Below are 27,161 nucleotides of genomic sequence, written 5' to 3'. Positions count from 1 at the left end.
CAGCAGCAGACGAACTGGGTTTGTTGGAGAAGATAGAAGATAGAAGCAACGTAAGTAAACTGCAGGAGGAAGGCAATGTGAAGTCCACTCCACAGCTCTTCCTTCTCAATATTTGTGCAATATTTGTGCCATACGGTGGCCAAATTTACTTTATCTATTATGCACATATGATATTGTTTGCATTTTCACTTTTTATTATTATTATTATTATTATTATTATTATTATTATTATTATTATTATTATTGTTATTATTGTTATTATTACTATCATCACTTTTATTATCACTATTAGTCACATTTCTAATTGTTGACTGAGTTTTGCACTAATCATTTCCTTTGGACACAAATTTAGTTAACCTGGCTGTGAGATACCTTTTTCAGAGTATAACTTGATTGACAGTTCGAGAGACCTGTTGTAGACCAGGAGTGCACACAGCCACCGATCCCAAACTGCCTTGAACGCATTGAGAGGTATATAAGCAGCACTGGTTGGACAAAAAGAAGGGGGCGAGAGAGCACACAGCGAGAGGGCAGGCGGGCAGGCAGAATAGGAGGAGAGACTATTTTTTATATAGATACTGCATTTAGACCGTACAGATTTTATCTAATGTTATAGTTTCAAGCTAGAAATGTACAGCTTCTCAGTTCAAAATGATCATATTTTTCCAGTATTTTGAGTTTTTAGATGATCATGACAGTAAATATTCACCAGTTTTTCTTTATCCTGCCGGTAGTTATTGTTAAATAATGTTAAATAAGTCTTTGCCAGTTTCACATATGTAATTAAACTGTGAATATCATGACACAACCAGGTTGCATTCCCATGCCATACGCAAAAGATGTCTACACAAACAGGGCATAGTATATATCATTATATTCATTTTATATTCTAAAAACTGGTTTAAAACTATGACTGACCTTCTCACAGAGCTTGGCATAATCAGTTTGAATTGGAAAGGTGTACATTTTCATACCATCTTTAAAAATAAATAGAAGGAAGCTATTTTGAAAAAAGTTTTTAATGAAAAAATCTCTAGAAAATAATTTTTATATCTTCTTAGTTCTTATACTTTCATAGTACATAATAGTATACACATGATTATAACTGAACATCCATGTAAAATAATACAAGATTGTATAAAATATATCAACTCTGTTTGTGGGTTTGAGTAAAAGTTTCTAAAAGTTAACAATTTTCTGCTTTTACATTTACCAAGATAAAAAAAAAAACATATCAGTAAAAGATAATATACAGTGTAAGTGATCAAAGAAAGAGACAATAATTAGAATAATCTATAATCTATTATCATTTGACTTTAGGGAGGGTCAGTCTTCACTACATCAGCATGTATTCATGAGTGTTAAAATCATAAAAAAAGATACAGAGGCTTATTAAAATAGTTTGTGCATGGTTTTAAATATCCCTTTCCACAGCCTTATCCCCAACCCACACATTAACAATAACTTAATGGCAGGGGACACAGTTATGGCCACAAGAACGTCCTGCACTAATGGCATAAGGCTGAGCTGCAGATTACCCCCCCAAAACCCCCCAATAGTGTTACATTGTTGCTGGGATCCTCTTCTATCCTTCCAATGAGGTTTTACAGGAAGACAGCTAGTGATGTCAGTGTCACTCCTCCTCCAAGCAGGGCTGGGAGACGAAAACCCTAGGAGTTCTTCTGGGGGACCTTCATTGTGATGGTTTTGACTTCAGAGTACTCCCGCAGACCGTACTCGCCCCTGCAAAACACAAAGTGCTCAGTGCTTCTGGCTCAGCTGTGTGAAGACGTGATGGGCGAACCAAGTGGCATTCTGACATGCAAATAAGCTTCAGTACTTTACAGAGGTCAATTTATTCCGTTTTAATTAAAAATATATATTATTGTTAATAATAATAAAAACAACAACAATAATAAAGTTGATTACTATCATCATCATCATCATCATTATTATTTAACATTTATTTTAAATCACAGTGATGTCTGCAATGGAACACAGAACCCCAAGATATTTTGCCAAACAAGCCACACTCCAGGAGACTGATGTCAGCTCCACACACATCGTGATGTCAGGCTGAAAGCACCTGGCACATTGCAAAACGAGAAAAGCAGTTGGTGCATGTCAATATTTATACTGTACGGGCTCTAATCCTAAAACTTTTACCCAAATCCCTACATCGTTGCGGAGAACATGTTGCAGTTTATTACGGGCTTGGCGAATGCTCCCGCGCGTTGGTTGCACGCCAGACAGCACAGCAGGGGAGGCTACTTACATTTCTCTTCCAATTCCAGACATTTTGAATCCTCCAAATGGACACTGGGCACTCAGAGCATTGAAACAGTTTATCCTGCAAAATATACAAAATATATTATCAATCTGTTTTTCTGTAGTTTTTTTTTTCATATTTCATTTCCCCCCCCGTCTGAACTATGTTTCAGAAGGATTAATGCTTCACGCTGGCACACAGAGCTGACACTAATTGGAGGCCCAGATCTGTGTTCTGCTAAACAAGCCTGGCATCTGACAGCATTTCCTTAGAGTGTAAATACAGCGTGTGCGCAGTTCATTAAGCAGTGCAATTAAAATATTAATATATATATGTATATATTGCTTGAAACCAAACCCTATGACTCACCCCAACTAAATACAAAGCCCTGCAGCTTTCAAACAAGGAGAGCTGACACAGAGATTATGTCAGTAGGACACAACACTGAGCATAAGGTAAAGCAGACTCAAGCACAGCAGTGCCAGGCATAACTTGGCCTTGCCCACCCTGCAGGGCCTGCCACAGACTTTCACGCTGATATTTGTCTCACAGGTAAGTAATGTGGCAAAACACTGCTTTCATAAATATAGGACAAGAAGCTTAATTAAAAATAAAATGTGGAATTTACAGATTTTAAAAAAATAAACAAAACACAGTATCAGTTCAAATTGTGTGTCATGGATATCTTACCATACTGTCCCAGCCTGCATTGCTGTTGAGACGGTCATGGCTTTGTTTATATCCCTTGTAAAGACTCCTGCCGTCAATCCATACTCTGAGTTGTTGGCTCTTTCGATTACTTCCTCTATGCCTTTAAACTTCAGTATTTGTTGAACTGGTCCAAAAATCTGCCAACAATAACAATAAGACAACAACAGTTAAGCACTGAGTCCCATCACATAGCCAGACTGTGCAGCCTGGAGACTCTGGGGCTAGAGGCTAGATGTCAGTCGCTAAAAATAAAATAAAATACAGTTGCGTTCTGGGGTGATGGGATGTGTCTCATACTTGGGATTCTAGATCTGTGTGTGTTGGCTGCCAGTACTGCACCTGTAGGACCTCTGTCACTCAGAAGCTAACAAACAGAGAAATCCCCATGGCTTTGGTGTTTATACATTATGTCAGTAGAGTCTATTGAGGCTCATTTTTATGTACAGCTGATCCAACTATATGTTGTTGTGTATGTCTGTTATGTCTAACTTGCCCTGGATCTTTTCAATCTTGAACATGTTAAGTAAGCTTCTCTGCAGCCTCATTATGGTTATTCAACTATAGTGCTTTATTCAAAACAGAACAAAAAATTATGGATGCCTCTCTCTCCCTCTCTCACCATCCCTCCCTTTCTCTCTCTGCTTCCGTAAAGACAAGGCAAGACACCCGTGAGCACGCCCAGACAGCAAAGATTACCTCTTCCTTCGCGATCCGCATCTCATCCCTGACGTTGGAGAACACGGTGGGCTCGATGAAGAACCCTTTCCTGCCAATGGCTTTTCCACCGCACTCCAGCTTGGCTCCCTCGGTGATACCGCTCTGTATGAGCTCTAGGATCCGGCTCTGCTGGTCCTTGTTGATCTGGAAGAAGAGGTCAGAAGTCTGGGGTCAGAAGAACGTACTTTCTGGAGTTCGGGACCAACCTGAACAAGGCTGCACGCTCCTGGGCAGTACAGGCAAAAGCCCTGATGGTGATAAGCTTCCACTACTAAGCATGCAAACTAGAACAGGGTTATTTTATCCCATCAGCACTCTAGCTCTACCCTGCGTGCATTTCTTAATGGGTGAAGAAGAAGAAGAAGAAGAAGAAGAAGAAGAAGAAGAAGAAGAAGAAGAAGAAGAAATTACCTGTGGTCCTTGCTCAGTGGTGGGGTCAAAGGGGCTGCCCACAATCCTCCTCTTGGCTCTCTCTACACTCTTCCGCACAAACTCCTCATACACGGGCTCCTCCACATACACCCGGGAGCCGGCTGTGCAGCACTGCCCCTGGTTGAAGAACACCCCTTGGTGGGCCTGCTCCACTGCAAAATCCACTGTGGGAGGAACAGGGCAGGAGGAGACGGTCTTTACTATGGGGGTCTGGATTGCATTTGAGCACTAAACAGTCTTTAAGTAAACCCTACATATGGGCCCAAGAATTGCTTTCAATATATATAAAAAGCTAAAGATGGCTCCGTTTAATGATTTACAAAACCTCCAGGGAGTCAGAACCACTACTGTTGAAATCATTTGTATAGAGCTGTACTTTATATTTGGAAACCCACAGGGTCTCACCACCAAAACGCTGTTCATTTTGTGGGGAAGGTTATTACAAAAATTTGAAACCCCCCCATAAAGATAAAGCAGTTGTTGATCCTTTCATGCACAGGCGTCTCCGAGAGATCAGATCTCTGTTCGGCGCAGTCATGCTTTGAACAGCTTTAAACCCCCGAACAACTACACAAAGTTTAGCAGATTTTACTGATTTTGGACCAACTTTAGATCTGTATCTTTCTGAAGTGAATACCTAACCCAGGAATATAACTGCCTGGAAAAAAACATACATGCAACAAGCAAATTACACTTTGGAAAGCGCTCGTCTGACTGTCTGCAAGCGACATGTTCCTGCTTTGAATTGCTGAGGTGATGAAAAAAACCTAGGGACTTACAATCTGCATCTGCAAATATAATGTTTGGACTCTTTCCTCCCAGCTCTAGTGTGACTCTCTTCAAATTACTCCTTCCAGCTGCTTCTTGGATCAGCTTCCCAACCTGAGAGGAAATGGAGAAACATTTTACACACAGGGCAGGCAGGAGTTGTGCACTGACCAGCTCCGTAAATCAGAGGGGGCAGCCATTAAATAATTTAGCAGGTTAGGGAGCTCCAGAGAAGAGTAACTTAAGCCAGCCCTCTGAAACAGGAGATCGCCAGAGACACATCCGAAATATCAATTAGGGTTTTTTTGTTGTTGTTGTCTTGTTTTTCAGTTTTTTTTTCTTAGTTATGTTAAAGCACTTAAAAGGTCATTTTTATTTTTTCAAACATGCTGTCCTCCTGTTTAGCCTAGGAGAGTGCACATTCTTGTGAAGTGGCAGTGGTGCAGGTACAGGATTGCACCATTGCATTTCTGGCCCTTACTGCTTATTTGGTACCAATTAGCATTTCTATCCCTGTAGGAAAGACAGGAGTTTTGAATTTAGGGAATAGCCAAGTATGGCACTACATGTTTGATCATCTAACATTAGTTTTTAGTTTTTTATTCCTCCTGAGCTCCCTTTCAAGAGTTTATAGTGAAAGGTATCCCTTAATTATACATGGGCTCCTACATTTAGTGCTTCTCAAATGTTCCCATTACAAGCTTTACACACATCTCTATAACCTCCCCTGAAGCATTAGCATTGACCGCTTTAGCAAAGTGATGCAGTTGAGAATTTGTAAAAGAAAAAAGGATTCTTGCATGGCAAACTGACTAATGCAGGGAACTTGTGACTTCCTGGTTAAAGAAATTATAAATAATAATTAATAAATACGTACAAATTTAACAACTGTATTCCAGAAAACAGTAAAGATTAAAAAAGCAAAACCAAAAACAGCACTCTTGTCTCATTAGCCGGCACAAGAGAAGGAGAGAGGGAGAAGACAGATAAAGACAGGGAGGGCTGTGATCGGTCTGTGGCAATGCGGATGTTTTAACAGTGGATGACTGTCTTTCAAAATAATGCAAGGCTGCATTAATCTCACTTAGGAAATGAAAAGGGAAGCCTGCTGAGAAAATTGGGACAAGTGGTGGAACAGCTGTTAGGAAGCAAACATTTGTTTGGCATGAATCATTCCCAGCTCTCCTGTAGTTTGCTTTGATGCTCTCGCTCACATCTACTTGACTAATGATGAGATCATAGTACGTTAATTTAACAAATAAAAGAAAACATTCTGCCACCTGATCTATTGTCTAATGGGCCAATCCTCCAAGCGCTGTGTCCATAGACAGCGTAGTGTGCCGTGGTGCAATAGACAGCCTCAGACCACTGATGATGAGCTCTTGAAATGGACACCGAGGACTGTCCCTTCTTTCCATAAACAAAGCTTTGTGACTCACTGTCTGTATATTTAAAAGCTTTGGTGCTTGAGTTACACTATTCTTAATTGACTCCAGATTAGGAAGCGAGAGGCACAACAAGAAGTAAGGGGGAAAAAAAGGTAATTTTCGAGGAAATGTTCTCTAACCACGGATCATAAAAAGGAAGGCCTTATATTTGTTGGTAGCATGAAAAGAAAACCACAAAGGGACCCAGCTTTTGCTTTGCCTTCGCCATATCTTCCCTCAGAAAAGCAGATTCCCACACGTTCTTGCTGGTCACAAAGTGCTCTGGACTCCAGCCGGCTCTCTGTCTCAGTGTCAGGCTGGCTTGCCAGTGCTTTCAGAAGACACACTGGCATAAAGCACAAACTTGCTTTTGCTTTCACGATATCATTTCTGCTTTTACAACAACAACAAGACTGCAAGACACGCGTTTGAAAGTTTATTTCACAAACCTGCAATACAGCACTTTATAATGGGTTATGACAGGTTGCCTGACAGGTTGTTTCTGTTTGGAATTAAAGGGAGAAAACTGGAGATCATAGTGCCCAGCTGGGGAGACGTGGCCTTGTTATAACTAATCCTCCACAGACAAACCAGTAGTGTCTGTGAAGCCTTTTGAAAATTCCCCCTCTTGTAATCAACCTGTACTCAGCATGTTGCTTTACCTAACTATTTGGTGGCCTTACCTTACAACAGAAAATTAAAAAAAAAAAAAAAAACAGCTTTTGCGCAGCTGTAATATGGGAATGTTTCAGAACTGTTCTCGGTTTGCCTTATCTACAACAGCAATCTGTTATGTCTAGAAATTGCATATGATATTCATTATTTCAAATTTCCCAGGTTGCAAGCAATTCTGAGCCTGCAATGGCCTAATTTCTGTCCTGCCCCCCCCCCCCCAAATCTGAATGAATACCAAACAAGGACCTGACTGATTCATAGTAGCTGGTGCACATGATACAGAACACTGGATAAATGCTGTCAGACCTTTGGATGGACCCTCCTGTAAAAATAACTACCCCAATATGTGGATTGAAACAGAGAAGCCAGTATTTCTTTCTCGTGCTCTAACAATTTGTCAGTGTTAGAATTATATTTTGCCCCAACATGTAAAAAAAAAAAAAACACAAAAAACTAAACCAACTAAACCAAATAAATGAATACATGAATTCATGATAGTTTGTAAAATTTCAAACACTCTTCCCCATTAGACATTCATTCACTTTCCCAGTGTAAAAATTAATCTTCTTCAGCAATGCTAGAGAGGCAGGCGATAAAAAACTGCAGTGGGTGTGAGGTAAAACTTGGTCAGATCGGTTTCTAGACTCATTTACAAACACACACAGGCACACATGCACACACAAACACACATGCGCACACAAATACACAGCAGATAGCCAGCTTTCACCAAGAGTGGTCAACAAACTCTGAGGTGAAGGGGCATTCTGGTTCTGAAGGAGCCAGACTGTAATTTGGCACTGGCACTGCAGCCCATGTTCATACAACACCACTTTGTCATAGGAAATGTGAAAGTACTGGGAAGCAGTTTGCAGGGGCTCTACAGTGAGACAAAGCAAAAGTTTCTGCATAGCGTTTGTGGAAAGACTGCTGCTGCTGCTGCTGCTGCTGATGATGATTTCTAAATCGTCTAACTTCCTCTTTCTGGAGAACCATTTATCAGATATCACTCTGCAGATACAGCCTGTGCCTTTTTTAACACACACAGTCACACTCATATAATTCAGAAATAATAGCTCCGACACTAAAACATTCCCATGTATTTATGATGTGTGTTCTGTTTGACGCAATGCACAGAGTAATGCCTGAGAAAGGAGAGACTGGTTAAAACTGATTTGCATAACTTTCTTAACAGCTTGGAAAGGAAGAAACCCATTAGTCTACTTATCAATACCGATCTATAAAGATCTGAGCAGGCACGGAAGTATCCTACACCTGTATTTTTCCAATCAAACCAATGATAATGGAAACAGGTTGCACAGTGTGACCGCATTATGATTTTTACCCGGCATACTTGCAGTTCATTGTTTGGGGAGCACGTGGCGAGAACAAACTCACATTCGCATGTCGCATACCCTAATGACTTAAAGACGAAATGCAAATGAAACAAAAAGTGTGATTGTGCATTACTAGCCAGGGGCTCTGTACAATACTGTAGAGCATCCTGGCCAGAGCAATGTACTACAATTGGCCGGCCTCTTGCTCTCTGGGCGTCGAGGGTTGGACTGCAACGCAGGAGTTGTTTGAGCAGTACGCCATGCCTTCAGCATGCAGGCAGGGAGAAACTAAAGTAAACCACTGCGGGTGGCACTGTCAGCCTCGGGACAGTGCTGACAGGAGCATGAGACAACTCCACGTGGGGCTCCGGGTTTCTACCGCCAACAGAAAGACTGGCACTCCAAGAACAGGAAAGAGGGAGCCATTGAACAGCCCTGCAATGTTCAATCACAGAAACTGGATCATAATATAAGATAGCATGGGCCATAGATTATTCAGACCACCTCTAGATGATCGGATGTATTAAGAAATAAAGACAGGGGAGAGATTTAAAAACGCACTAGTCTCCTGTGTTTTTGTTTTTGTTTTTTTACGTTCTAATTTAAATTCCTTTTCTATACTACTATATAGAGGGTCAGTTTAAATCATTAACTTTTACTGGCAACCCAAAAAAAGGTTCTGCAGCTGTACAGGTAAGAAATGCCCCATGGAGCAAGGGTGTCTATGTGAAGATGTTTGTTTTTACACATTTTGTTCTTTGTGTGTTCTTTGGAAGAGAGACACTAAAAGTCACTGAAACATTTGCACTGAGGATCAGGTCCTTCTCATGCCGTACAACACAGTTTTGTCCCTTTTCAGTGAAACAAAGAGACAGATAAGAAGAAAGGGGGGAAAACTCTTCTTCTTGAGAAGTGGAGTTACCTCAGTTGATCCAGTGAATGCTACTTTGTCAATGCCCATGTGGGAAGCTATTGCCGCTCCTGCTGTTGGACCAAATCCTGGCAAAATATTGACGACTCCGGGTGGAAACCCAGCCTGTCAAAACAATATCAGAGGAAACAAGGTTTAGGGGAAAGAGCCAAGCTAAACCGCAGGCCGAGCGAAGAGCGGCTCATTCTGGGCTTTCTAGTGCAGTGGCTTAGAAGGGGGCTGAAATAAGAACAACAGAAGAACAAGAAGAAGAAACAAAATCTGTTTCACATGAAAGGAGCTGCGTTACCTCTTTGATGAGAGCTCCCATGTAGAGGCAGCTGAGCGGTGTTTGCTCAGCAGGTTTGATGACCACGGTGTTTCCGCAGCACAGCGCCGGGGCGATCTTCCAGCACATCATCAGCAAGGGGAAGTTCCACTGCGGAAAAAAGAAGAGGATTGGCAAGCAGGCCAACAGACTCTCCCTCTCCTTCTCCCTTCTCTTGTTCTAGCAGCTGTTTACTGTCCAGGGGGAAGTTCACACACTTTATGGAGGGGGGGTTGTGTTTTGCTTGGAGGCCGTTTCTGTGTCTTAGCTTTCTTACACGAACCTAAGCCGTTTTAATGTTGTTGTTTTTTTAGTTTTTTTACCTTGATTGTGAACAGCCATACATGTATTATAGCTCACACACTCAACAACAACCCCCCACTCTGGTCTTCAGAGAGAAAACAGTCCTGCATGATATTTTTTGGTAACTTAAAATGACTAGAAACTAAGGGACCCAGAAAACCTGTTAACATGCACTGACTTATGCAAGGTAGCAAAAACTGCACTCAGGGGGACTTCCCAGCAGGCTCTGAGTGAGGACAGACAGCAGCCCAGCACAGCAGCCACGGCAGATGTGAGCAACGACAGTATGGAGTTCTGGCTTCCAACTGGAGTGACGTGAGATGGAAACTCAAGTGTAGTCACTCAATGCCTTGGCTTCCGATGACATACATTAAGCATGCATCAATTAATCAATTAAATCAATTCACTTTGTTACTCCCTTCCAAAAGGAAACCAAACTGCAGAAGGTTCTTGCACAATACCCACACTGCTCACTCTTCACATGAAATTACAATTGGCTCGTGAGCCTCCCTGTGCTTCAGCCACACCACCAGTGACTATAAAGCGTGTCAGGATGTTCAGTGAACCTGTTCAAAGTGTTTCAACAAAGTGACTGAGCCCCCCTGCCCATGTCCCTTCTTAATAGAAAACTTGCAGCTGCCAGAACAAGTTTTATTTGTCTTTCGGTGCTGATTTCAATAGAAAATAAGCAGCAAGCGCCGTTAGATACTCACCGGGATGATCTGTCCACAGACACCGATGGGCTCATTCCTGGTGAATGTAAAATAATCTCCATCTGCAAAAATGGAGAGCATTATTATTCAGCAGGACAGTTGGACTTGGCATCACATGAAAAAGAAATGAGCAGCAGTCACAAACTTAGAACAGTGATCTTCACCATTTGCTCATGAGACATCAAGACCAAAAGCTTTATACTGTTTGCTCAAACTGTGTTTTCACCCCATGAAATAAAAAAAAGTAATTAAAAATTCCTAGGCCTTTTGAAGGCTGATATTTTTAATTTAGATGAAAAATGCCAGGAAATGAAACAGAAGCGAACTTCAAATAAACATGGGTGACGGATGTAATGTCCTGTGAAAATAAATTATTTCACAAGAAGGAATAGCTTTTTGAAAAACAATGCTATAGGTTCTGAGTAGGAACATGTCAGATAAGACCTGTTTGGAGCTGTTTATTCTCTCTGTAGAGGCAGGGACTCAGAAAAGCTTTAACACAGGCTTCAGCTGATTAAACATTAACTTGGAAGAAACCCCATAGACCAGTCTACTAGTTTACATTATGCTATAAATCAGCCCTGGTGGTCAGATAAAAAAAAATAGCATTTAGTTTCTTGTGTCCAAACACTAGGTCAGCTTGTACATCTCAATTACAGCCACTTTTAAGCCTACAACCAACCCAAGGGAAGCCATGGACAAAGAACCAACATAAAAGGTATGTGAAGAAATATATATGCATACATGGTTAAAATAATTCACAGCCATTTGTTTGAAACAAAGCCATTTGGTTATTGGGTGTGTAAACTTGTATAAACTACAACTCCATTGATAACTTAAACAAAATGAATGTCAGGAGGACAACATGACCAGTGTGAATACTCTCTCTCTCTCTCTCTCTCTCTCTCCTCTCTCTCTCTCTATATATATATATATATATATATATATATATATATATATATATATATAGGTATTCACACAATATATATATATTTACAAGACCCAGATCAGTCCCATCTGCTCCATGCTTGGTCACCTGAACCCCTGTCTTCCTGATTCTCAGAGCAGGCCACTGTTATTTGAGCTCCACTACTGGCAGTGTGATGAGGGAATGGAGCTGCTGTGCGCCGGCCTGGGGACACCCCATTGCCACGCCGACTCCCTGCCGGTGTCCTTTCAAACAGCTAAATTAGCCAGAACAGTTCTACGGCCCCCACCGCTGCTCCCAGGGCCCGGGAGGTGGCACTCTCAGTGGGGGGTTGGCCATTAGCACTCAGATTTATAACTGTACAGGGACTGCATATGTTTACTTATCAGCAATCATCCCCCCAAACACACCCACCCGCCCACCACCACCACCACCACCACCACCACCCTCCACCCTCTCCCCGCTTCCTTCAAAGCTCCTGTCACTGCCATGTGTGATGTGTGTCCTGTCATCCCGGAATGCCAAGATGTTGGTTCTCCAGGAAGTTTTTACAAAGGCGCCCTGGTCCTGGGAAGCTTTTTTTTTTAAACTTCCTCATTTGTCAGCTGTCTAGCACAGGGATCAGAGGAGAAACTCAGAAATGTACCAGATTTGTGATGAAAGGACTAAGCTTTAAGCATGGTTTTTTGTTTATCAGTTTTTTCTGTGTTTTTTTTTTGTTTTTCTCAGCAGTTGGCACATGCTGGGACAATGTGATGCACTGCTGTAAGTGAGCTTATTCTTTCAGGGTTATTATCTAAGGTGATGTACAGCAGCAAGGTGTATGGCAGTTTAAGGCTTTATACACACACAGACACAACAGAACCTCACAGCCCAACCGGGCCACCATGTCCACGAAATAAACTTTTAGGCCTCTCTCTCTTTCAGCTCATCTCACATACAGAGTCCTGTGCTTTGTGAACGTACCCATGGGAATGGTCATGCCGTGGATTTTGTCTGCCCATCCAGCGAAGTATCTCAGCGTTTTAATGGTTCCTTGAAGATCTACATAATAAGCCTGGAGAAAAGGCTTCCCCCCGTTCAGTGATTCCAACGTCTGAAAGGAAAGGTGTAGAAAAGAGATGGGCAGGGTGTGAGGAGAGCGGAGGGAGGAGTCCCACAGGAATGAAGATTATATATTTTGCAGAGGATGACTGATTCTCTACTTGCGTCTGAGACATCTGAATCACTACCAACTGTGACAAGTTTTGATGTGATGGAAAAAAACCTTTACTTTATGTGCTTGTCTGTGTATAATATGCTAGGCTCCCCACGATAGCATAATGTTTACATTTCAACTAAGATCTAAGTTCTAAAACAGGCCACATAAAGATACATTCTTATCACATCATAGGATATGTAAAATGTAACACAGAGCCCAGGCATTCCACATTGTCTGTTATATATCCTGTGTTTTGTTGTTGTTGTTTTTTAAAGACAAGTTTTTATATTTTTCCACGGGTTTTGAAACTTTTAAATCATAATTTGTACGTTTTTTGTTTTTTTGGTAACTTTACATTTATGAGAAGCATGTGTATGTGATCTTAATAAAAGGCACAGGATGAAAGTACTTCATGCAACATCAAGCACAGCACAATCCTGTTTTATTTTCTCTTACAGTTATTCTTACCGACCTAGTTAGCACGGAAAGCCCCATGTGTTAAACTCACCGTAGCCATTTCCATGTTTCAAACGCTGGCACAATAATTCAATCCTGTCTGAGGGATTCAAAAGGTCACCTAACCTAACCTCCTGGCTTTAACCTGATTCAACGTGGTGCGATTCATTGATTAAAAGGAAACTTATCATCGATGCAGTTTGGAAGACTATTAAGGGAAATTTCTGAAATTCCAAAACTACAACAAAAAAAGTTTAAACAATTCTGAAGATAAATCTCTGTACTGTATCCACTTATGTCTAATCCAATCCTATTGTGTGTGATGCCTGAAAGGAACTGAACCAGTTTTCCCACATTTTTGTGATTTGAAACTTTAAAAAAAAGAAAACTAAGATCTTAAAATCAGAAGGGAAGCTAAGTAACATCAAGAGAAAACAGGAGTAGCTGTGCAAGATGGTATTCTTGGTAAAAGCTCATCTATTCCAAAACCAAGTATGACAAAAGGGAGGTTAGATGGATCATATTTCCCAGTGCTCCCTTTATGGATCCAGGGGCAGCCTTACCGCGAGCAGGGCCCTGTCCCTCTCCACCAGGTCAGCCAGCTTGTCCAGCAGCCTCCCTCTGTCGGAAGCATCCATCCTCCTCCATACTGAGCCCAGGGAGAAGGCAAGGCGTGCTGCCTGTACAGCATTGTCAATATCGGCCTGTGGTGGCGGGTCAAAGAGGGAGACAGACAAAGAGAGAGAGAGAGAGAGAGAGTGAGAACAGGGAGAGAGAAAATGTATTCCAGAATGATAGAACCTGTAAGTAGCCTGGCAGCATAACAGTATTCCATACACAGGCATTGGAGACTCTTTATCTGCATGTCTGGAGTTTCGACAGAGATGTTGTCTTTGCAAGGTTGAGAGACAGAACTTGTCAAACGTAAAGAAAACATGCATTATATTAAAAAAGGCTGTGGTCCATAACATCAGGAGGGATTGGCCTATGTATGTGCATCCTGCCACAGGCACAGCACCCATGCCAGCACCGCGATGCAGCAAGCTTCTGTCTGCAGACAGGCACTTTGATTTCCTTCTCCTGTTGATTTTCCACTGAGATATTTTATAAAAAGCTGATTGCCAGGGTGGAGTAAAAATGCATTCTCTGAAAATGCCTGCCCGCCCGTCCAACCACATTAGACTAAACTACATTTTTTTTTTCACCTTCATCCTTTCCTTGGGCATTTAAACTTGGACAAGCGAGATGAGAGAGTGCCAGGCGAAATGCAGTGGAAAACACATGTACAGCATTCCAGGGGTGTAACTCAAGAGCAATGTGTGCACCGCTGTCTGATCAACATGTAGTTATATATGTTTAAATAAAATATCCCCCCTTTAACATAAAACCAGTTCTCAGGAAGAAAAATACAAAATAAATGAGGGATTCTGTCTTCGTGTTTTGCTCTGACCTTTTCAGCCTCCTGGACATCACAGATCTTCTCTCCGTTGGCAGGGTTGTATGTTGGGAATATCCTTCCATTGACAGAGTTCTGCCACTCGTTGTTGATGAATATCTAAAGAAGAGACACAAGTGTAATGCGGTTTATACAAACCTGCTTGCAGTGAATGCCATGCTGAAACCACAGCAGAGTATAGTACAGCACAGTGACATCACCATCATAAACTGTGGAAAACTGCAGCAAAGACAAGTAAAGTGGCCATGTGGAGTAGTGGTCAGGGCTCTGGAGCAGAGGGTTATGAGTTCAATCCCAGATGAGGGATGCTGCTGTTTTACCCTTGAGTTTTCAAGTGAAAACCCAGCTGTATAAATGGGTAATTATATTGAGGGGGGAATTATATAATTAACAATCTGAGATATTGTAACAAAAGTCACACTGGATAAGGGTGTCTGAAAAGAAATATAATAATAGTAACACATGCACTGTGTAAGCTTTAAGGGAAAATGTCCCCCTACCATGAAAAAGTGCAGCTCCAGTCTTTGAGGGCCACAGTTCAGTACAGCAGGGATTCTAGGGCTCTTTAAACCATCACCTTCATTAGACCTGACTGAGGTGGCAATTCAATTACATAAAATACTGCTCCTGATACGTCTTTTAGAACTCAGCTGGAAGAAAAGCAGGACACACGCCTCATGGCTCTCATGGTCCAGCCCCTGGCACCTGCGTAACGTCCTGGACTCTCAGGAATATTGCAGCTGAGCAGCAACTAGGGGGAGATTCATTCCCTCCCAGCACATTTATGTTTTTTCTTTTTTACCAGCTGCTACTAATGAAATAATAAAAATCATATACAACGCAAGTGGCTTCTCGTGTGAAGAGTAGTGAGTTAAGTTACTCCCTACAGCTGAGCTCTCCTCAACCACACCCAAAACAAACAGAAGGTACGCAGACCGGTACCATAAAAATAAAGAATATTAATCAGACACGAAACACTTAATTACAGTTTTCTCTAAAGGGGGTTCAATTTGCATGTTTATTCTTCTACTGGAGCCTAACAAATTAATCATTAAATCATTAATGTGGTCAGACACTTGAGAACAGTTTTCTTATGTGCGGTCACATGTGTATAATTGACTTTATTTATTTAGCTCTCTTTCAACACCCTTCATCAGGGAAATTGGAGCCTCGTGAAGAGAGGGATCGGTTGTGGTGTCTGAGTGGTTTTCATCTAATTGACTCTGCATATTTCCACACAAACCACACTCAATACTCACTGATCCGTGTCATTACTGGAAACCAGTATCCATCTCTGTTGCGTGCAGCTTTCTCGCAAAAGTAGCACAGTGTAAAAAAAACACACAAAAAACAAGAATCTTTTTTTCTTTCTTCCAACAGTTAGTCACAAAATGTAAAAGGAAAAATTAAAACAGCAAGACAAGCAGAATAGCTATAAAGTCCTCAATTTCCAATTTCAATGCTGACTGTTGTATATGTGTAGTATGCCTCATTATTGTTGTAAATCACAATCTAGTGCAAACACAGGTAGACATCAGCATACAGAGCTATAGTAATCCATGACGCAAACAACGGCAACAGAAAAGTCCATGCAGAGTAAAAGCATAAGATGACCACAAGAAAACTGCCAAATTAGCATGGAAATGTACTGCGCTACACCTTCATATGGGGGGCAGCTCTAATGCTCAGGACCTCATGTGGAGTAATCTGGTTCACACAGGTGTTGGGCTGGTCAGCTGCATGTCATGAGGAGACTGAGCAAAGTCTCGGGGGGGAAGCCTTGCTCATTAGCCATGTCCTCAGGGGAGTCAGAAAAAGGCCAGACTGGCAATGAAAGTGAGAAATAGCCCTAACAGACACTACACATCTCTATCTCTCTCTATATATATATAAATATACTCACTCACTCTCTCTCTCTCTCTCTCTCTCTCTCTCTCACACACACACACACACACACACACACACATGCAATGTTTCAGAACTCCTTTATTAGATCAAAAGACATATACCATACTTGGTTTTGTCATCTGTATATAGGAGTAGTCCATATTACAGGCTTGCAGGGTCTAACATGCGGAATTACGAAACACTAGAAAAAAAACAAATACACCTTTCAAAGAAATACTACCATGGTGTACAATGTGTAAGTGATTAACCATCCGGTTAGAGATATTTTGTGTGTTTTCCTTTGCTGTTTTATTTCCTAGACTTCATCCTTTTTTGAGTTTCATTTTCTTGATTGTGTTTTGTTGTATTTAACCAATTACAAATTGCATAAACTAGAGCACTGTGAAGGAATAAAGGAATGCAATATTTAAAAACAAGTTATGGAGGTATAATCACCCAGCCATTGGAAGTGTTAAAGCAAACTCTTAACTCAATCTCCCCTGTGCTTTTTAATAGCTGATAGTGTGTCTGATGGATAGAGTGCTAAGAACAGCTCTGCTCTCTTAAACCTTTGTATATAGACTTGCTCTTATGGCTCTTCTCCGTGGGAGGAAAAAAAAAACCCTGAACACTATCCTTAAAACAGGGATCAAGGGCTCCACTGACCCCAGCATTAGAAACTCTTCTGCATATTTATCAACGTAAACCTAGAGGCTTAAGTACATTTTAATTGGCAGTAAACTGCAGAGTATTTACTTTAGAGTAGGTATAAAATACCAGCCACTTGGAAGTGATTCAAAACTGAATCCCTCAGCTGGCAGGTTTACAAGGAAAACCTTAGACTTAAATCACTCACTCTTGAAGGTTTTAGGGGTTCTGTATCAGCTTGTACCATTCAGCAGACACTCACTCTACACAGACTCGGATTCCATCCCGATTCATCTGGGTTAGGCTCCCAACTTCCCACTGACACAAATCCATAACCCATTCAGCCCGTTGCAAGGCCATCACCTGGGCTCCAACACTCATGCGTATGGTGTGTTTTAATCTGACTCTCATTATGGGCACTTCATAAAAGTGTCACAGCTGAGACAACTGATGACACACTACAAAAACAGAAGGCTCTATAGAGCACAGAATGAGATTTTAATTTATCGTGACCACTGCAGTGGAACACTTTAAATCAGGCAGACCCCTTGACAGCCAAAACAGCTCCGTAAGAATGCAATCCGTGGGTAGCTTTATGCTACACGTAACCCCTCTCGCACTGCAGCGGGGTAAAAGAAAAGATAACGGCTGAAAACAGGGGAGCAGGCTCCTGTTTAAATCATGCCCAGTCAAGGACGACTCTGGGAGAGGCCTTTGTTCCATCTGCCCACTGAATGGCTTTTAACTTAGTTAGTCCCATTGAGAAAGTTGATTAAGACAAGGGGGTCTGCACAATAAATCTACAACTCTCCAGGATTTTTTTTTTTAAACAAAACTCTTTTTACTTAAGGATAAAAAAAATGAATACAGAAAAGTGCAAAAGTGCAGAACTTCAAACAGGTCATGGGCGCTCCAAGCTTTGAACGGCAATAATTCGGTTCCCATACAACACAAAGTGGGACACTGACACATGACGAGTCAGTCCTTCTCTTTGTCCTCCCTGGTTCTGCCAATTGTATCATGAAATAAGAATAAGGATTGGCGAATTGATGCATTACATTTTCAAACCTCTGAATCTGATACTCTCGACAGTCTTTCGGTTAGCACTCGCATACTTCTGAAATGTAGGCTTATACTTGAAATGAAGCTGATGAGAAACTGAAATCCTAGGCCGACTGTCAGAACAACACCTCTCTTTCGTTATGTTTGTCTAGTAGGAGAAACTGCTTATTCTGTCAGAGCTGGGAGGGGTGAAAAATGGCCGACCAAATTCAATGAATCCATTTGTGTTTACGGCAAAATGCTAGCAGCTGTCTCACTTCCCGTTTTTTGTAAACACACGGGCCTCTTGGTATTACAGATGTTTGTGAAGAAACTATTCCCTCATGTCATCCTGAGATCCTATCCTACTAACATCGTTTTTTAAATAAATGATGGGAACTGGTCACTCTTCAGATAGGTAAAGTGTTTAGGTCCCTGAACAGCTGCAAACATCCATTTGAGGCCAATTTGTGTGTGCGTGTCTGTGTGTGTGCGTGTGTGCTTGCGTGTCTGTATGAGTATGGCTTATAGATTTTGACATTTAAATGATATTTACAGTGCCGCTATGCTGGTATAATGGGATGACGAGTGATATCTTAACTATAAACTGAAAATCTGGCCAGTAATGAGCACACCAAATTAGCCTCTCAGATGCTTAGAAATGCAATAATTATCCACACATTCTTGTTTTCGTGTCTCTAAAACCCTGCTTTTTTTCCCACCACAGGAAGTGAAATGTTAACATCCAAATAATAATAATATCCCAAAGGAGAAAGTGTTCTGGATGAATAGTGGAATGAATGAATGGGAGGTGCTCAGTCCCATTGATTTACGTAGCCTTCTCCTAGATGATCCATTTTTCATATGTTTCCTCCTCTCTTGAGGATTCCTAGGCTGCGAAGACAGAGGGCATGAGATGCCAAAGTATTTACTGGAGAACAGCACATCTGTTTGGCCCCTAGCATCTTCTCATGACTCGAAGAGTTATGGAATATTTAATGACACCCATTTCTTGACAATTTTCGGGGGCATGCTAAAAATCCAGCGGCTCAGATTCCACGGCGCTGCACACAGAACAGGGCACCTGTGCCGGGTCTGCTCAGGAAGTTTCATATCCTCTGGTATCACAGGAACTTCATTTCCGCTCTCTTTGTTGGACAGATTTCAGGACTTATAATTATTATTGTAACAGGCGAGGGGAGGATAAGTGAAACAAGCCCAGCGTGTGTTTTTTCTCCTCTTTATTGCCCGTCTGATATAACAAACCTTTAACTTTTGCAAATTCACACGCTCGTTGCCGTGGTCTCATGGGTGTAGCAGGCCCAGCATGACATTTTTCATTCTGAAGAAGCACGGGCCGTGAGACTAACTGTTTGTCAGACAACCATCCATTTTTCCAAAAATATATAATGGAAATATGACTAGATGGTCTAAATACTAAATGTTTCACCGTGTTGTCTTTTGCTTGGGTAAAGACACTTTAAAGTTGATGCCATTCTTGTAAAAGTTAATACAGTTCTGCATTAATATACACAAAACAGAGAGCAGCACTACCTTTGGGCATGCAGCACATCATATTCAAATAAAGTCATGTAAAATAGCCATATCCTACTGGATAATATTACAGATCATGGGTTTCTTAATGGTTGTTTGTAAGTACTGAAATAATGCTGGAAGTGGAACTTAACTTTCTTCCCAATAAGCGAGGGGGTATGGGTCCAAAATGTGGGAGTGCTCAGTGCAGTGAGGCTTTAGAGACTGCTCTGTGGGAAGCCCACCCAGCCCTGATTGAGTAGGAGGAGACAAGGCCTGGTCCTTTATACCACTGATCGCTGTCCTCAGGAAGGGAGAAAGTCAGCGGATTTCCCTGATTAATCACCCCCACAACACTCTCACACAAACAGAGACACAGACACACACACACACAAGTTTGGTCTATTCTCTGAAACTGAGGAAGGGATGCTGGCAGGGGAGAGTCTTTCATTTGCAAATGACAGCACAGCTAGGCAAGGGGAAGCAAGGTGTCTGTTTGTTTTTTCTAGTGACCGTGGGGGACACGTTAAAGGGAAAGCAGCACAAAGGACAAGCAAGTTTGTTTTTGTTTATAAGACCAGGGATTAGATGGTTAATTAGTTTGGGTAATCAGGGGTATCTGTGAAGGAGTCATCACAACCGCATCCCAGAGAGCAGGGGCTCTGTGAGGTGCAACATTCCTTCCTCAGAGATACCTAAAGATAATTAGATTCATTAGGGATATGGTCTCTAGCACTGAGCCACTGTGTGTGTATCTGAGTGTAAATGTGTGTGTGTGCTGCAATCAGCCACTCCAGCAAACTCTACAAATCATTGCATGTTCTTCATCAAGATAACTGCTACTGCTGCAAACAAAGTCAAGCTGATGAATAATCTGCCAAATAAATGTATCGCCTTTCCCTTTTACATTGCTCACACACTAACAGGTAACAAAAGAAAAGCTTAATGATGCTTCAAAAGCTTGTGATTTAAAATTACATTTCCACTACACAAAGAGTAATAAATGAATATGAACTTCCTTCATTTGTGCCAAATCTCTAATTCCTGAATAATTGCCTTTTGTAGTGATTGTTGTTGTTTGTTTCTTTGCAATGACCTAATAATTACAAAGGGAAATGGTCTATATTGCGTAGCACTAAAGGAGTTTAGAGAATAAACATCAAAGAGCACAGCTGAGTAACAAGGTCTAAGGCTAAAATCATAATTCTAGCTCACTGCTGACCCTAGAGACATAACCAGTTTGAACCACCACCCATTAATTTGGTCTGTGTGTGTGTGAGTGTGTACATTTGAACAGGAATACTTTCAAACACATACATACACAAAACACAAATAAAAAATAACTATTGCAGTGCTTGATAAATTGTGCTGTGCTGTCAGGACGCTGCTGTGCTAGTGTGCCCTAGGCCGCTGAGCTCTACCGAGTTCTGCGGTTGAAGAAGGCATGCAGTCGGACAGGGAGGGCTGATAGCTGATGGAATGTCATCTTGGCTTCAGACGGGCCCCTCTCGGGCTGTGCGTACCTCAACGGTGTGATAAATCACCCACCAGCATCACCACCTTCACTCGTTTGATCTTATCTCAGCAAAGCACAGTTCTCAACTGAGGAACTCCAGACCCCACAGGACAGGCGCAAATAGCAGAGACCGTGCCATGGCCCAGTGGGGCGTCTTGTGTCTCAGGGGTCTGCCACCCAGCTCCTGGAGAGCCATGCCTCTGTAATATCCCTATCATCACTATCCCTAGCTGAGTCCTGCTCAAGCAACTATGCTGTACCGGCCGATATTCCCTAAGCAGATGTGATACAAATTTAACAATTATCTGGTGTGCTTTCAGAAGTTTTCAACAAGGCTTAAAATATCATAGCTACATAGGCGTAGGTATGTTGAGAAAACCTTAAATTGTCCCCCCGCAACATTTTATGTGTTTCTTCACAATTCGATCAGTTAAATATTTACCCCTGACTGAAGTTTTCATCCGACATTCCTCAGAGAAAATGCAGTTGTTCAATCTTGTGCTCTGCAGTGGTTTACTAGTTAACTGAACAGGAGCCACAGGTACTTCACCAGCAAGTTTAAAATTAACTATGCGTTACAAGTCAGTAGCAAGAACCCAGGCTGTTACCCCTCCAGACAAGCAGGGATAAAACGGAGACAGATATGAGAAGGCAGAAAGCTTCAGGCAGCCTCTGTTACTTCTGAAACACCATATAAATCAGCGGACATGTAAACACACTGCAACGCATCCATACTATATCAATGCATCTCTGTGTCTTAGTGTCTCCTTGAGTATATACACTCTTGGCCTGGATGGTGCCAATGTGGGGCTGAGAGAAAAACAAAACAAGGGGGAACCCTGCTGTTTACTGTGCCGGTAAGCAACTAAAGAGTTAAGTCTCCGACAGCCATGACGTAGTGGGAAGGGTTTCCAGGTTGAGAGGTTGTGTAGGTAGGTCAATAAAGGTTATTGGAGTTTTGCATGGAACATGTCGGCTGGTGGTATTCTTCTCTCCTGATAAACACACAACATTTACAAGGCAGGATTTATGATTTAGGCGTTGAACTCATTGACACGTAATCACTAAATAGTGGGAACCACCGGGTCAGACATTAGTTTGAGAAATGCTTCCCCAAGACAGCACAGAGCCCTCACCATGAGAGGGAGAATGGTGTGGTCATATTAATTACAGCTTCACACATGTAGCCCGATCACCACCTTTCTTCTTTTCGGACAGTGCAAACGTCAATAAATAGCCATCAGCAGAGGGTAATTTATGGCTTCCTCAGGCCATTATCGACAGACCTCGAGCCTACCAGGACCAGAGGCTGTTCTTCACCACCAGCTTCTCTCTCCTGAGGCTCAGTCAGAGTTCTAGGTTCACTGCCTGAGATACCACCACCCCAGCAGCAAGGGGAGCTAACTACAAAGAGCCCCCTCTGTCAGGATCTGCCACTCCTGAGTACGATGCGAGAGCCAGTGACTACAAATAAGTTATCAAGATCGTGCTGGTGTAAGAGGACTGTGCAGATAAAAGCAAAGAGGAGGCTATGTTATTGATGCAGAGACTCGGGGAAAATTAGAAGCAATTTGTACTTGTTAGAGCTGGGAGACGTCCTGCATGAGAGAGAGAGATTAAGTATGTGACTAAGACTTGCCTGATCACTGCTGCCCTTCCACAACATACAGCTATTTATTTGTATTTATGTATTTTATTTTCTATGTATGTATGTATGTATGTATTTATTTTTAAAAGCGGTATCTGCTTCTGTGCAAAATTGTGCTCCATTCTTTCGACAAAAGTACAACTAAAATTCAAAAAATGTGAGAGTGTTAGTTGAAATTAATTGCCCATTTTCCATAACTTAGAGTGTCGATAGAGTTGTAACCTTCACATCTCGTGTTTTACTTTTTCTTTCCTCTCCACTGATTAGGAGCAATTTTGCCCTTCAGCAAATAGCAGAACAAGTGAGATGAGATACAGCTACTAGAAACTGTTTCCATATGCATAAGGTCTATAGAAATAAATCTCAAATACAGGCTTTTAGAGTTCAAATTATAAATGCAAGCCTAGAGAGCTCTTGACAGCTGATCTAGAGTGATTGGTGTTTTCTGCTGATAACAAATTAGTGTGAGTTGCATTAACTAATTTTTTGTTGACCTGTATATTTGGATGTTTTAAACCAGTTTTAGCAAATAAATAGTCACTCAACTCTAGATTAATACAGATAAAACTTCAGTTGAGGAACCTTAATAGATGTAAGTATAAAAATACCTTCAACTCCACATTACTATGAAAACCAAAAACAAACGTAAAAACTAAACTTGAAAATCTTTAGATGTTGAAAACAAAAATGTATCCAACACAACTGTTGATGTATAAATCCGGCACCAGGAAGAAGAATGATTCAGAAATTCTTGTGCAGATGTTCCACAGTCATGTGACCAGCACTGTGTTCAGAAGACACTTGATTTATCACTCTACAAGCAAACCTCCCGTAACTGCTACAGAACATCATTAAGGTTACTAAGAAAACACTATTTTAGTGAGTCAAGATTATATATTTTTTGTAATATGTAGATATTATTAGTAACATACTAGGATCTACAATAGATTATTCTGATGGTCATTAAATTAAATACTCAATTAGGACTATTGATGGTTCTCTCTCTCACACACACACACATATCTGCTTTCCTGTCATGGAATTCTATATGGATGGATCAATTTACAAAGCTTCATACAAATCCTGTTTACTTTCCTGGGTACTAAATGGGAAAGTGGGCCCAGACTGTAAGGAATAGTCACGCTGGGTCTGTTTCCCTCCACCCCAGCCCCGTCATAAATCAGGGCCCACCCAACAGACAGAGCTGCTCTCCAGAGGCAGAAAACCCATCGAAATTCCTGGGGGTTAGTTCACCCAGCTCTGCTGCCCTACGGTATTTCATTCGCAGCATCTTTTTAACTCAAGATGGGAGGGGATTGATAGGAGAACAGGGTCGGGAGGAGTAAGAGACAAAGGACCCTTTGGACTCCAACCTCATAATTGTTTTCATGTTAAAATTTCTTTGGGGAAAAGTATTAATAATTAAATTTCTCTACTCAAATGCAGACTCTTTGTCTTTAATCAAACATGATTGCACTTGTAATTGTAAGCTCATAGCTTATGCCTCCTCTTGATTGCAAAGACCTTAACTCAAGAACATTAGATTAAGACCGTTGGAATTAAGCCCTGGGGAGATCCAAAACATGCTGTAAAAAGAAACAGATAAATACATAAATACATATTAGAAAAACCTCTGCAGTTTCTAACTATGTTGCTCCATGCAGTGGCAACTTTGGGATAACACTTCAAACCTTTCATTAAAAAACAAAAAATAAAGAAACAATTCTGCTGCCAAAAAACATCACAAACTGAGCATTTGTTAAACAGCTTCCAGTAAGAGTAGTTCCATCTGAGTAACAGCTAGAGACTGACACAGCCTTGTCAACAGACCATTAAGAAAGTGCAGAGGTTTTGTCTGAAAAACTGTGTGGTTTTCATGTACGCAATCTAATTCTGAAAGGTCAGAAATCCTGTGTTGTTTGACTTTGAGGTACTTTAACACTGTCTCTCTGAAAACCAACAAGATGCAACAAGGCACTGTTATTTATATATATATATATACATACAATTTGGGAAGCTCCTGGCTCAGCTTAAAAAATAGGCCTACACACCAGCGATGCTTAGGGTCTGTAACTAAAGATATGTCTTGAAAATGTCATATGGCTGAAGAGTCTGCCTTAAGTCTCGCTGTAGCAGGAAATTGTCAATGTCAGCTCCTTGTTGAAGGTGTCTCCATAACACTTCATCAGTAGTGTAAGAAATCAATTAAAGAAATACCACAGAAAATTAGTTGAGCCTTATATTATAGAAAGCCAAACCAACCCCCACACCCCCCCGTGCACCCCACCTCCCCACACACTGAAATATGAATGCAGTCAGGCCCTAGCTTACTACGAATGAGTACCAGAAATACAGCAAAAATCATATGGACTTCTCCCAACATAAGCCTTATACTACTAAACAAACTAACAGTGCTACTTTCATGGGGTGGATGAATTATATTGATGCACATGATTATCCCTCTCTTGGATGGAGAGATAGATAGATACCGCTGTCCTTTCCCCTCTTCCAAAACATTTATAACATTTTCTGAAACCACCTGTACATGGGAAAACACCTGCCGGCAATCCGATGGCGGATTTAACAATGAAATGCGCGCAGATTAATATTATAATCAATATTACGCTATGTAACGTTTTAAAATACAAATACCAATACATGTAACAACCAAATCAGTGGTGTGGCTTATGTTTCCTTTTTAGTGGTGAATCCCTGTCTGCTTTGGAAGAACTGTAGCCCATATCAAAGACTTTTACGACTTTATAACTCCCCGTTTGTGATACACACACAACTACCACATAGCAATATAAGAAACGCTTGTATGTCTTATCGGTGACGTTTTCATTATCCTAGACTAGGTGGTTAGAAAAAGATTATAGTTAACGATAAGAAAATTAGAGTATTGCAAGACGAGCCGTTATGGGTGTCTTCTATCTCTGCTGAGCTAATGACTCTTACTCAAACTCATAAAAAGTAATATTTAACACACTATATCAGATGGACTGTGTGTCTGTTTTTTCTTCTTAACTTTCTTGATAAGTCATATTCGCGGTCTATTAATCATTAAGACTTTTTATATCAGTAAAAGCTATGGCTCTAATATAAAATCCAAAATAAACAAAGTCAGTCATAACGAATTTGAATGAAAATACTTTAAATACTAACTTCCAAAGACAAAACATATGTACTTGTCCCTATATCTGCGACACTAAAAAGTGCCATAAAAGATAGATTGCGAGATTCACAAGCATTTCTAAAACTATTTCATTATATTCAAACCACACTATCAATCTCACACTATACATTATACCCCTGGTTGAGTAAATGAAAGAGCAATGGCCCTTTTTAAAATATATATTTATAATAAAGTGCATTTTATTTTGAATTAAAATAAATAATGTCATGTATTAAAACTCAATAATTAATTTTACGTTAACACTCTCTTCAAAGTCCGAAATATATATTTTAATTATGATAAATAAATAAATAAATAACCTAGGAATATAATGCACATGTAACGCAATATAGATTAGGCTACAAAATTACAAAACAAATAGTTGTCGTTTACTTCGCCCATTGCGGGACAAACAGGACAGTTATGTTTGGTCAGTAAGTTACAAAGTGGTAACCATCCCATCCCACCCAGATAAGCACACAGTAACTTGTACCTGCCAATAAAAGACCAAACAACCACAAGACGCAAAACTTGCAAACCATTAATAAAAACGAATGTGGTGTTTAGCACCCACCCCCAAAAAAGAAAGAAATACGTGTATTCCCGACCCGTCCAGACCCAATCTTAGTAGTCTGTCCACTAACCTTGGTGTACTTGATCTCCAGGTTCTGCACCGGCGAGGGCATCAGATGCAGAGAAGCCATCAGGGTGGTGGGGTCTGACTTGACTTCTCCCGGGAGCTCAATCTTACTGGAAGTCATTGTCGGTTCAATTGCGTTATTTTTTTTCTGCTGAATTGTGACCAGGAGATCGGGATCCTTCCTGTGAATGAGCCTATACCCAGGTGTCAGCTTCGGTCTGGTTTTATTGGGCAGTGGGCTGGACCGTCCTCCCATGGACGATATAATTAAAATTGCGCATTTACATAAACCACTCAACACGACTCGGCGGACAGCTGTGTCAGGAAACTGAAAGTAGCCCCCACCCCCAAAGACTCAGCTTCATCTTCCAAGAAATCGCATCAGAGATTACAGGGCGGGGGGTGAGAGAACTTGTGTGGTTGATCTTATCTCATGTTTTATTTA

General features: G+C 41.1%; 1 protein-coding gene across 1 annotated transcript; it reads right to left on the bottom strand.

Moving 5' to 3' along the window:
- Positions 1 to 1,003: 1,003 nt before the first annotated feature.
- aldh1a2 (aldehyde dehydrogenase 1 family, member A2) lies at positions 1,004 to 26,982 on the bottom strand. Its single transcript, XM_066701318.1, has 13 exons — positions 26,721 to 26,982; positions 14,623 to 14,727; positions 13,736 to 13,876; positions 12,482 to 12,611; positions 10,588 to 10,649; positions 9,554 to 9,682; positions 9,256 to 9,369; positions 4,909 to 5,011; positions 4,109 to 4,293; positions 3,677 to 3,841; positions 2,960 to 3,117; positions 2,276 to 2,350; positions 1,004 to 1,743 (listed from the first exon to the last, which is right to left on the bottom strand). The coding sequence occupies exons 1-13, from the start codon at positions 26,970 to 26,972 to the stop codon at positions 1,671 to 1,673; spliced, it is 1,692 nt and encodes a 563-aa protein (XP_066557415.1). The 5' UTR covers positions 26,973 to 26,982; the 3' UTR covers positions 1,004 to 1,670.
- Positions 26,983 to 27,161: the final 179 nt, after the last annotated feature.

Source organism: Amia ocellicauda, chromosome 4, assembly GCF_036373705.1.
Source record: "Amia ocellicauda isolate fAmiCal2 chromosome 4, fAmiCal2.hap1, whole genome shotgun sequence".
Lineage (NCBI taxonomy): Eukaryota > Metazoa > Chordata > Actinopteri > Amiiformes > Amiidae > Amia > Amia ocellicauda.
This window is presented reverse-complemented; position numbering and strand designations above follow the sequence as displayed.